Here is a 12147-nt window from a genome sequence, read left to right as displayed (position 1 = left end):
GAGGAGGAGGCGGCGGCCGGGAGCCGGGGGAGAGGGGCGGGGGGTGGGCCGGGGGAGGGGAGGAGCGGGATTTGCGGAGCGCGGCGCCGCAGCCGGGAGCCGGCGGGCCCGAGAGTGACCGAGTCACGGCGGGCGCCGGCGGAGCGGCGGCGTCGGACCCGCCTCCTGGAGGAGCTCAGCCCCGGCCAGGCCCGGCCCCATTCCCGCCCCGCGCCGCCTCCCCGCCGCCGCCGCCGCCGCCGCCGCGGGAGCGCTCCCCTGCCCACCCCGCCCCCGCGGCCGAGCCCGGGAGTCGAGTGGGAGTCGGCCGGCCGGCGCGGGCAGCGCCGGGACCCCGCGGGGGACACTGCAGCCGGAGCCCGGGAGGGGCCGCGCCGCCACCGTCTGAACTAGGATGTCCCGACATGAAGGTGAGAGGAGCCCCCGCCCCCACCCCCTCCGCCCGGGCCTCGGCCTACCCCGCCCGGGCCAGGCGCCGCGGAGGGCGGCCGGGAAGCGGCGGCTACTTCGCCAAGCCCAAGCCCGGCCCGAGGCGCCGGGCCCGAGAGCGAGCGAGCGAGGGCGGAGAGCCGCGGCGCCGCCGCCGCCACGGCCGCGGCCCTGAGCTGGGCCTGGTGCCGGAGGCGGGGCGGCCGGGCCGGCCGGAGGGTTTGCACTGTCATGGGGAGGGGGAGGGGAGGCGGCGGGGCCCGTTACCGGCGGGAGCTCGGCCCTCGGGACTGATACTGGACGCCGTGGCCCGCCTGGCCGGCCCCGGAGCCGCGGGCCCCGGCGCGGCCTAGCGCTCCTACCGCCCCGGAAGGGCCCGGCGCGGCCGCCGAGCGGGGCCGCTGGCGGCGGCAGGAGACAGAGGAGCCGGCCCGGGACCCGGCGGGCGCGTCCGGTCGCCGGGAGACGACGGCTGGTGCCCCTGCCTGCGGGCGACCGCGGGGCGGGCGGGAATGCTCTGCGGCGGGGGAACGGGAAGCCCCCGCCGCCCGGAGCCCGCCCTGGCCTCGCGGCTAGGCCTCGGCGCGGCCCTGGGCTCGGGTAACCAAGTTCCCGGGGCGGATCCGGCCCGGCCGCGGCGAGCAAACTCCCTGCTCGGTCACCCCGTGGGAGCGGGACTCGCTGCCGACCGGCCGGCCGCGGGCCCCTAGACCTGCGTGCACTACCTCCCTAAACCGGGTATTGGTAAATGACCGCGGCGAGGTCTGTTAATGATCAGGGGGCGTTTGGGACATTGTTTTGCGATTTAGAAACATGATTGGGGTACAGTTGCAAATAAGCAGACAGCTCTAGCCCAATCCCGGGGCACAAAGGGAAAAATGTTTAGGGCCTATGTATAGGCATTGAGCTGGTAGAAACATAAGTTAACTTCAATTTACTGCCATATGGTTTAGAAAAGGGGGAGGTGGGTTGTGTCTTCTTTGTTTCACTACCACACGTCCTTAAATAAAAAGTATTAAGAGACTTGGCAAAAAGTTTAACCTGGTAAGGTTAAGGCAAGATTGTAGAAGTGGCTTGAAAGTATTGTGCACTCGTAATTTTAAAGCCTTGTATGGGTGATGCAGGAGTGAAGAAAGTTTAGTGAGTCAGATTAGTGTGTGCTTCACACCGTTGGAAGGGTATTCTTAGGGAAATACAGATCTTAGAGTTTCGAGGTTGAAAAACTCAGATTGATTAAAAGCATATTTAGAGCAAGTTTCAGAATTAGCATTAATAATTGCAATGTTGAGATTGACTCAAAGAACATTTTGTGTTCAAGGATTCACAAACCTAATAGGAAATATACTTTATTTTGTTCTCTTACTGTGTACAAGTGTTGGACATTTTGAAGTAATAAGGTACTTAGGCTCATAAAAAATGGAAGCTATGCCTGTTTTCCCATTTTTTTATCTCTGTAATTTAAAAAGTTGTAATTAAAGTTACAATCAAATTTTAATTTGGGATATTAAAGTTTATCTTAGATTGTAGTTGTGTGCACATTGACCACCTTGAAGACAAAACGAAAGTGAGCAATGGCTGCAGGCTCTCTTACTCATCTAAGAACTGGGAGAGTTAAAATTACAGAATCATAGCAATGGAAGAAGTGTGTTTGAGACCCATTCTCCATGCTTCAAGAAAACATCCAGATAGTTTCTGACTGAGTATTCTAATTGAATGGTGTCCTGGGAAGATTCCTTTAACCTCAGTAATCTTTTACAGTAATTAAAATCCCACAGTGCCAACATTCTTGAATGTAACACAAATTCTGTAATTTAAGCCCATTTTGCCCTATTTGGTCCTGTAGAAAGGCATGTAGTTGTGAAATTTCTATTACCTTTTCGTTACTTGAATATCACTGAACCTCAGCACATTAATAGCACACCTTTTCTGGTAACTTACATAATGCCAGATGTTTCTGAAAAAGGAACATTCCTATAATCCCCCAGTTGAAGGTTTATAGTACCATATTTGACAAGTGATTATCTTTTGAGGGTCTAGTTCGTGGTCCAAGACAGGAATGGAAGTCTCCACAATCACATTTATTTCATTAGATGTACGTTTTATGGAATATTAGTTCAGGCTGCCATTATTTTGTCGGTAGGAATTTAACCTATCAACAAATGTAGAATTTGACATCCTCACTGTTATGATTCTTTTCTCACCATTCTCTTCTTTGGGCCAACTAATCCCATTTCTTTTGGCATTTCTTTAGTGACTTGATTTTGAGTTCTGTTAATCATCTGTCCATCTCCAGCTTCTCTCTGGTTCTTGTTTCCTTTCCGTAGTGTGACCCGGAATTGGATGTAGTAGTCTGGTTAAAAGATCTGAACTGTGCTGCCTGTAATTTTGTACTTGAATTGTGCTTCCTTTTCAGTGCCTTCTGTATGGGTGTAATTTGTTACTTTGTCTTTGTGCCCACTTTAATGAGTTGCCCTATATTATATGTAATGATGTAACTTTGGACAATACAGCTCCAAGATGGACATGTGTCTAGCTTAGAGTCTCTGCCTTGTGAAGCAGTGGACTACCTCTGAGAGAGGACATGCAACCAGGAGCATGGAGAAATACTGTAGCCCAGAGGATCAGCATCCTTTTTCTGAAAAAGTCCAGCTGGTAAATATTGTAGGCTTGGTGAGCCGCAAGGTCTCTGTCATCTCTGCCATTGTAGTGCAAAAGCAGCTATAGACAACCTGTAAATGAATGAGAAGGGCAGTGTTCCAATTAAAACTTTATTTATGGATGCTGACATTTGAATTTCATATAATTTTCATGTGTCATGAAATATGACTCTTCATTTTACTATTTAAAAATGTAAAAACCATTCTTAGCTTGCAGGCTGTACAAACACAGAAGGTGGCCGAATTCGGCCCGTGGGTTATAATTTGGCCACTTCTGCTCTAAAGTAGAGCTTTAGAGAGCTGATGAAACTGGAATTGTTGGGAGTCCCGAAGGGGCCCAGTCTGTTTGGTATTCATTCCATCATTTCCTTTGGGTAATGAGGAGTAAGTCCATGGACTAAACCAGTTCCGTACCTCAGTTTACACAGCTGCACCATGCAGATTGGGATAGAAGTAACTGTTTCTCAAGGATGGGAGACAGGCTGCCACCTTCCCAGACTCTGACTTGAGTGGCTGTACTTTCCTGCTTGCCCATTATGAATTTCCAGCCAGAATTCTAGGGCTTCTTTTAATTCACTTTGTAGTGTTCTTGCCATGTTAACAAACATTTTACTTTAGTGCCCAGCCACTCTAAGTTCACCATACCAACACCGTCTAGTACCGTGTTGCACACAGCGAAACCAGTCATTTTCTACTTTGTAAGAGGAAATGTTTGTAATGTTTCACTATGTAATTTCTTTTAAATACATTTAAAATATGAGTATGTTATTCAGAGCTTAAAATCCATTTAATAGCTTTGCAAATTAAAAAAAAATATCAAATTACTCAGTGCTTATTAGCTAAAATGAAATTATGAATGTTCTTACTTAAGTTGGAGCCTAATTGATTACCCGGAGTTAGGAATACATTTATTGCCTTAAATCATTCAACCTTTTTTTTTTCATTTGCTACTATGTATAAGACACTGCTATGAACCAAGGAATGTGGGGATGAATGAATGAGACACAGCTCCTCATCTTAAATCTAGGGGGGAAGATGCATGTGTCCATAGATGCTTGTAGCTTCTATAGCACCATGTGAGACGTGCCATAAGGAAGGGATAAACAAATTGATGACAAAATAATTACCAACTCTTTTCTTCCTAATTTTGCCGAGCTTCAGAGAGGGAATCTTTTGTGATTTCTAACACTTTTTTTCTGGAGTGCCTTCTTAACTTTTTTGTGGGCTACTCTTGATTTTGGATAAAATTGTTTGAAATTTCAAAGAGTCCTTATGTTTACTTTATGTTTACCTAATTTATATTTTAGAAGACTTTTATATGTAAAAATGATAGTGTATAAATGGACAGTAGATCATATTGTCATGTTATTCTCAGAAGCATCTGATACTGTTTATTTTCAAAATGAAAAGTACAAAAGTAAGTAGACCATTAATCCAGTTTTTGAAAGTTGTACCATTTTTTGAAATGGTACCACTTTTGTTAGTAGATGTAAATTTTCTCTAAGAATGCTCTCTGACGCTAAAAACACATGCAGATAATCCCTGCGTGAACTACAATAATTTCGTTTTCAGGATTTGGGGACTGCAAAGCCAGGATTGGTAATTAGCGTGTGATTTTAATGTGGTGACTTTTGCCCTCCTGTAGCAAAGTAAATTGACTCCCAATGAAAAGATCTTTACCATCATGTCAGACGGTTTATTTTACTTTAACTATGATATATTAAAAGATTATGACATTCTTACTCAAGACTTTTTAAATTTCAATAAATCATGAATTACATTTACCTTGACTTTCAATTAAGGATAGATAAGAATGTAAATATTTTAATTTCTAGGGTCTTTGATTTCATGGTTTCATACAAAGCGGATTTTGAAGCCTATTTTTCCCGTATTTTGACATTCACGTTTAAGTTAAAATGTAATAAAATATAACTTTCCTCTCATTTTGAATTGGAAATTCAATTTGGAAAAAAATCCTTTTAGTCTTAGAATTTTAAGATATATTAGCAACAATCTTATTTAAAGATTGAGAACTTTTTCACAGTAGAAACTTATGAGACTTCTGATGAGAAATGCCCAAGCAAATCCTTTCATATTAGGCTTGAAACATTTTTAAAAAGAAATCCATGCACTTATGAGTCATAACAATTTTCAAAACATCAGCTTTATAACATCTACCACATACATTTGCTGAGGTTTTGTTTTGTTTTGTTTTGCTTTGTTACAATGGAGGTTCCAAAAGTTGTTTTTAGTGAAGGTTAAGGTATTATTGGATTATCCTAGAAATAGTGTGTTTTTTATTACATTGTAAATATTTCTGTGGGACTACTTTCATGAATATGGACTCGGAACATTTCCTTCACTTCATATTCATAAAAGTTAAAAGTAGCATGCTGTGCATAATTAAAATCTTTGTTCGTAAAAGATTAATTTTGTATTAATTTTAGTGTTGTGTTAGGAGCCATGATGTTTTTATTTCCTTAAAATGATAAAGTATAGTTTTCTTGGTCTCTGAAGTTACTCTTTAAAATTGAGAAAAGAGCCCTTAAGAAGTATACAGATGAGAGCATTTTTTAAATATGGTAAGTTTTACATGTTAGCCATGTCCTGATTCATGTTGGAGATATGGGATGAGGTAGACAGTTTCCCAAGGGAACATATTACCTAGATTTCATAGGAAGGAAGTTGAGTGGTCAAGAAAAGAGAGGGTGTTCTTTGTATGGGAAGGACCAGAGGCCAGGAGAATGTTGGCAGAAGAAAGTTAGGCAGGGTGGGCATGAAGCTTGGAAATGATCTGTAGCCAGAGGGAGTCAGAAGCAGAACACCAGCTCTCTTGCCTGATGAAATGTCCTAAGAGCTTGGTACCAGGAGGTGAAAATTCAGTGTCCTGTGAAACTAGCAAGAGATGAATTGCCTTGTTAGGCAGCTTCCAGGGTGCCATCCCTACTACCTCTCTCTCCACTCACCCACAGTGTTTGTCAATCGTATTTTTAGTTGTTGTCTTTCTGAATAATAACAAAGCAGAGTGGGAGTCCATCCAGTTCATGTACATGGTCACTTTATCTCTTCCATGGCCACAGTGCCAACCAGCAGTCCAGCAGACTTTGCCAATGGCCACAAGGGGTATCAAGGAGAAACTATGAATGGATTCCTGCAAATCTATCAGTGCTGCTAGAAAAACCACCTGAAATCACAAGAGGGGGTTAGTCAAGTCACCTTCAGTTAGGAGGGACAGACAATAAGTGAGTGAAGCCTCTTGACATGTCATGACTAATTAGGTTTGTACATTATCTCCTGCTAAATTGTGTGGGGTTTTTTCCTTCTTGCTAGTACTCAGTGCCAGTGTCACGAACTTCTACTTTTTCTGTAGTAAGAGGATTTTCATTAGGAGAGTCACTTTAGAGTGCTAACTTGATGAGTTGGCTATTAGAACAGTCACAAGTGTATTTGACTGTAATTTATTTTTTGGTTTTGACTTTTTTTTTCCTTTTATTGTTCCTTTAAAACTTTCACCCTCTTCTCCCACCCAGCAAAGGTAAGGGTCCCTCCAGAGGCATTCCTGCCTTGTTCTCCAGGCATTTTTTATGTTGTCGTTGTTTACTTGTCAGCCTCCCCCCACAAGCTACCGGAGGGGTAGGTATAGTGTTACACTTACCTTTGTACCCTACCAACTAGCATAGTGTCTGGCCTTTGGGAGGCCCAGTGAACATTTGATTGTTGGAGATGTCAGTACTTGTCTGAAAAATGGTGAGCCTGGAAAATGCTCTCCTCTGTTTTTATCTGGGGAGCTGGTTAAGAGGGAGGGAGATTGTGGGAAAGAGGACTTGGAACTTAAAAGTAAGAGGGGCTGAATAACCTACAGACTGAAAATAACAGGGGAGTTGACTTCTCGGGGCGTGGCCTGGGACTGGACTCGGGGTGCTGTTTTGTCTACTTCTGGCTCTGGTTTCAGATTAAGTGGCCATGGGTTCTGCATATAAATTGCACTGTGTGTGTGAGTTTTCTGGTTCATTCAATCATTCATTCAGTGAAAATTTATGGACTACCTACTCAAGTACCACTCACAGTCGTCTCCAGAGCTTGCCACAAGTTGTTGACCCTTGCTGCAGGATGATAATAATCAGTGGGTTTTTGAAGCACATGTTTGGGAACTAAATGCTTTCCTGTTGCATAGGCTGTGGCTCTTTTCCAGTGTGCTGGAATTAGTCCTTGAAGTTTATTTTTTATGACAGGGTAATTAAGTCATGTAATTATTTTAATGTTTTGGCAATATTTGCACCCTGCTCTTTTTTAAGCTTATTTTCATTTAAGTTTCACAATTACTTCTAATTCTGCCCAGCAGTGCAGTACTTTCCTTAACAATATTGTCCTTAGACTATGAAAGTCTGAACACACATCTGCATATGTTAAAGTATGTTTAAGGAGGTTACTCCTCATAGGTTTGTAGGTATCTTTTTGATGCTTAGAGAGAAAAGAGCTCAAAGGATTAAACACTTAATTTTTGTATTCAGCATGGTTTTTTATGAAGTCCTAATAGTTATCTAGCAACTCTTGGGGTGAGTAACTAGACCCTGCTTCCTTCTGTTATTCTTCCTCAACCAGTATTCTCCTTTGGTGTCCTCTTTGGTTGTAGAGGTCTGGCAGTGCAAGCAAATGAGAAGCTTGCTAATTTAGGAGTTAAGGACATTGAAGTAAAATGGGCAGGGATTATATAAAGGAGTTGTTACAGATGTGTCTCTTTTCTGTAAGAATGAAATACGTGCTGGGAGCTAGGGGTGGTTGGGTGCTGGGAACCAGGCAGTTTTTATACTGAGAGATCTTGTGTTCAGCCTTATTAACACTGCTAGGGATTCTGATATGGTTAATTGCAATTTGAAATGAATGTAAACTGTGCAGTGTGCTTGTATAGCTATAGATAGGGATATACATAGTGATTGCAAAGATGGGACTAATCTTTCTTTCTCTAGGAAAAATGGTGATTAGAACCTCAAGTGACAGTGGATGAGCACCTGACCTGTCGCGTTCCTATATTAGGATCAAGGCTCTTCACTCCATGTCAGACATACTGCATATCTTCATGTTCATTCATTGCTCCATATCATTTTCTACAAGCTTCATAGAAATCACTGAAAGGAAGAGGAGATAGCAAATCTACTTGCAGAATTGGGGTAGAACATCATTGTCCAATAGAAATCTAATGCAAGCCACATATTATTTTTAAATTCTCTGGTAGCCACAGTAACAAAATTAAGGAGGTGAAATTAATTTTAATAATTTAGTACTTTAACCCAATATATCACAAATAACATTTCAATATGTAATCAACATAAAAATTGTTAATGAGATATTTTTACTTTTTTCTTACAAAGTTGTAAAAATCTAGTGTATATTTTACACTTAGCACATTTTCAATCTGATGCTATTTTTTCTTTTTCTTTTTTTTTTACGAAGATTAGCCCTGAGCTAACAACTGCTGCCTATCCTCCTCTTTTTGCTGAGGAAGGCTGGCCCTGAGCTAACATCTGTGCCCATCTTCCTCTACTTTATTTGTGGGACGCCTGCCACAGCATAGCTTGACAAGCAGTGCATAGGTCCATGCCCAGGATCCAAACCAGCAAACCCCGGGCCGCCGAATCGGAATGGGAGAACTTAACCACTGTGCCACCAGGCTGGCCCAGATGCTAAATTTTCATCAAAAATGCTTGATCTTAGGGGCTGGCCCCGTGACTGAGTGGTTAAGTTTGCGGGCTCCACTTTAGGGGTTCAGGGTTTCGCTGGTTCAGGTCCTGGGCATGGACATGGCACCACTCATCAGGCCATGCTGAGGTGGCTTCCCACATGCCACAACTAGAAGGACCCACACCTAAAATATACAACTATGTATATTTGGGGAGAAAAAAAATGCTTGATCTTAGCTGAGAAACATCTTTAGATTTGTACATTGGAAGTCTGCTAATTCATCTTTTGAGCAGATGCTGTCTCTTTTTGTAGGTATATTTTGATACAGTATTGCCATCTACTTAGTGGTCCGTTATTAACATTCTGGATTTCTGCTTCTTCAATTTCTCTCCTAAGAACCTAGATTTTACCTTACTCTCTCATCTTAAAATTATTTTTTAACCTACTTTAGCTACATATAACCATTGCAATAGAAACCGACTTTATAAACAGCTACAAATGTATATAAATTCTAATTCCTTTGTGGGCTGTTCAGGTTAGAGGAGTAAATAATGGTTTCAGGGTGTGGGTTTGGGGACTTATTTTAAAGTCTCCTGCGTTGACAAATGTAGAACTTGTAAAAATTGTTGCCAGTCCATTGCAAGTTCTATGCTGGTGAATTCAGAGGATCGTTGTTGGTTCTCTCTGGTCATGATAGACCTTTCATTATTTGAAGAAAGTGACCTCTAGGCTTGGTAATTTATTGTAGGTGTATTTCATTGTAATGAGATTGGACCTTTGTATCCATCTTAAAATGGCTCTTAGCATCTAACAATAGAAAAGCAGGTGGTTATGAGTCCTCTGTAAAGTAGTTTAAGGAAACCGATTGTAGAGCTAATACTTAGCCCCCTATCAAGGTTAGCCACCCACTGGTGATTTCTCTCTTTTACCTGTTTGGCTTATTGTTTTAGCCAGTTAAAACTAGATTTGCAAGTAAAAATAGAGTGTTTGGAAGATAGTCTGTTAAAAATTAAAGACCTCATGTTTTTCCGCCTTTATGTTACTGAAGCAAATTTCACTGAGCAGTCAGCTTGATGGTTCTGTTCTTTTTCAGGCCCCCTCCTGCCAGATCACTGAAACATCTGGAATTTTTTTTTAAATAACAACATGAAAAAGCTAGTACTATAGCTTTTGAGTGCTCTCATCCAGTGGTTCTCAAAGTGTGGTTCAGAACCAGCAGTATCAGCATCACCCAGGAACTTACTAGAAATGCAGATTCTTGGACCCTGCCCTAGACTTACTGAATCAGAACTTCTGAGGGTGGAACCCAGCAGTCTGTGCTTGAATAAGCTCAACCACCTACCTGGACCCAGTTAAGACCAAAGGCATTTACGTGCGAGATGGTTTTTGCTGGTGACCTGGGCACATAACGGTTGAGGGACCACTTTTCATGGTTTGATACTAACCAAGTGGAAATGGAGCTGCTGACCTTGGGCTCATTCTGCTTGAACACCATGTTATTCTTACCTAAGGAGGTGGGAGAGGAGTGTAGCTCCCCTCTCCAGACTAGTATTGTTTATTTTTATTTACTCAGCACACATTTATTAAATGTGTATTTGGGGCCAGGCACTGTTCTGCCCACAGGGATACCATGGTGAACAAAACAGAGAAGATTCCTTTCCCTAGGAATATACACATTCTATTAGAAGGAATATACCAGGGGTATATTGCCTGTGGGCCAAACTTGGCCTGCTACCTGTTTTTGTAAATAAAGTTTTATTGGAGCACAGCCACATCTGCTCATTTACGTAATGTCCAAGCTGTTTTTGTGCTGCAGTGGCAGAGTTGAGTAGTTGTGACAGAGAAAGTTGAAAATATTTACAGTCTCTGCCTCTTTACAGGAAAAGTTCGTGGATCCCTGGGATAGACCATAAAAGAATAAATATGTAATGCTGTTAGGAGGTGACAGTTATGAAAAGCCATACAACAGGTTGAGGGACTAGAGAGTGGGGGCCTACTTTAGATACAGTGGTCAGGGAGGGCCTTTCTGAAGATGGGACATTAAAAGAAAAAACCTGAATTAAGTGAAGGGTATTTAAAGGAGGAAGGATATGCCTTTAGGTTACAGCAAGTGCAGAGGCCCTGAAACTTGGAATGTTCCAGGAACAGCAGCAAGGCCACTGTGGCTTGAGGTCAGGGATTGAGGGGGAGAGCGGTAGGGAATGCAGTTGGCCTAGCTGGGGGCGCCTTATCCCTTGTATTGCAGGCTGCAGTGAGGACTGCTTAACTGTGAGTGCTTTGGGAAATAGGTGTTAGAAGCCCTTCTTCTTTCTATAGAGGGGTCTTTTTGGCTAAACAAGTGGCAGAGGCTGGAAACTAAATACCTAGGGTTGTAGCACATTCCAACATCTGTAAGACACATTTCTTTACAAACTTTCCCCTGTGCTCATCACTTTAAGCTTTGTTTTCCTCAGCCCCTGTGGAGCTATGTGTTCTATTTAGCTGATGTTTCTTGAAGGCTGTGGGGTTTGGTGGAGAACACGTATCTCCTTGGTTTGAATGTAAAACCCTTAAGCCTAGAAATTGGGTCATCTACATTAGCAGCTTTCACACTTCAAAAAAATATAACACATAGTAAGAAATGTATCTGATATGATGATCCACTGGTTACATACATAGGTAGAGAAATAAGAGTTTCGCAAAAGAGTACTCCTCTTTACCGTGGGAGGTGTATCCTATTTTCTATTCTGTTTCATTAAAAACAGGAATACTAGTTGTGACCTTCTAGATTGATTTCACATTCTGCTCATGGGTTGTAGCTTGCTATTTGAAAAACTCTGGCCTAGGGTGTCTAATCCAGAACTTTCGGGTCCTTTGTACAAGGTAGTATAATAGATACTGTGAGGTAAATAGGAAACTCTAATCATTTTTCCTCTTGTTGGGGGGTGGGGGCGCACCACATGGGAAGGTCTAAATATGGAAAATAAACAGTTGTAATATGACTGGAGCAAGAAGTGGCAAATCGATTACTGCAAGTTCCGTAGTGTTGGCAAGTGGAATAGAATGTTTTTTGGGTGTCAGAAAAGGCCTTTCCGAAAAGGTGGCACTTAAACTCAAGATTTGAATAATTACTGTATTTCCATAACAAGAGTTGAGGATAGGGGTGTCTACCAGGTAAGAGAATGGTAAGAGGTAAAAAGCTAAGAAAACGAGGTGTGTTGGAGAGAGGTGGATCAGACAACACTGAGGAGACTGGTTTCTGGAACAGAAGATCCCTGTATGTACAAGGTAGGAGTGAGGTATTAGAGAGATTGATGGACTTACCTGAGATTCTGAGGAGGAGGTGGACAAGGACCCGTTTGTTCTGACCTCCTGTTCAGTGCTAGAAGTCTGTTTTCTCTTC

At 42.9% G+C, this 12147-nt stretch overlaps 1 protein-coding gene across 1 annotated transcript in view; it reads left to right on the top strand.

The window, feature by feature from the left end:
- Window positions 1-28: 28 nt before the first annotated feature.
- Window positions 29-12147, top strand: part of KCMF1 (potassium channel modulatory factor 1) — a 65817-nt gene continuing 53698 nt past the window's right edge. The window contains exon 1 of the mRNA XM_046661620.1: window positions 29-410. Coding sequence (XP_046517576.1) covers window positions 395-410 — 16 coding nt within the window. The 5' untranslated portion in view covers window positions 29-394. The remainder of the gene's footprint in view (window positions 411-12147) is intronic.

The sequence above is a fragment of the Equus quagga genome, chromosome 5, assembly GCF_021613505.1.
Source record: "Equus quagga isolate Etosha38 chromosome 5, UCLA_HA_Equagga_1.0, whole genome shotgun sequence".
NCBI classification, from domain to species: Eukaryota; Metazoa; Chordata; class Mammalia; order Perissodactyla; family Equidae; genus Equus; species Equus quagga.
This window is presented reverse-complemented; position numbering and strand designations above follow the sequence as displayed.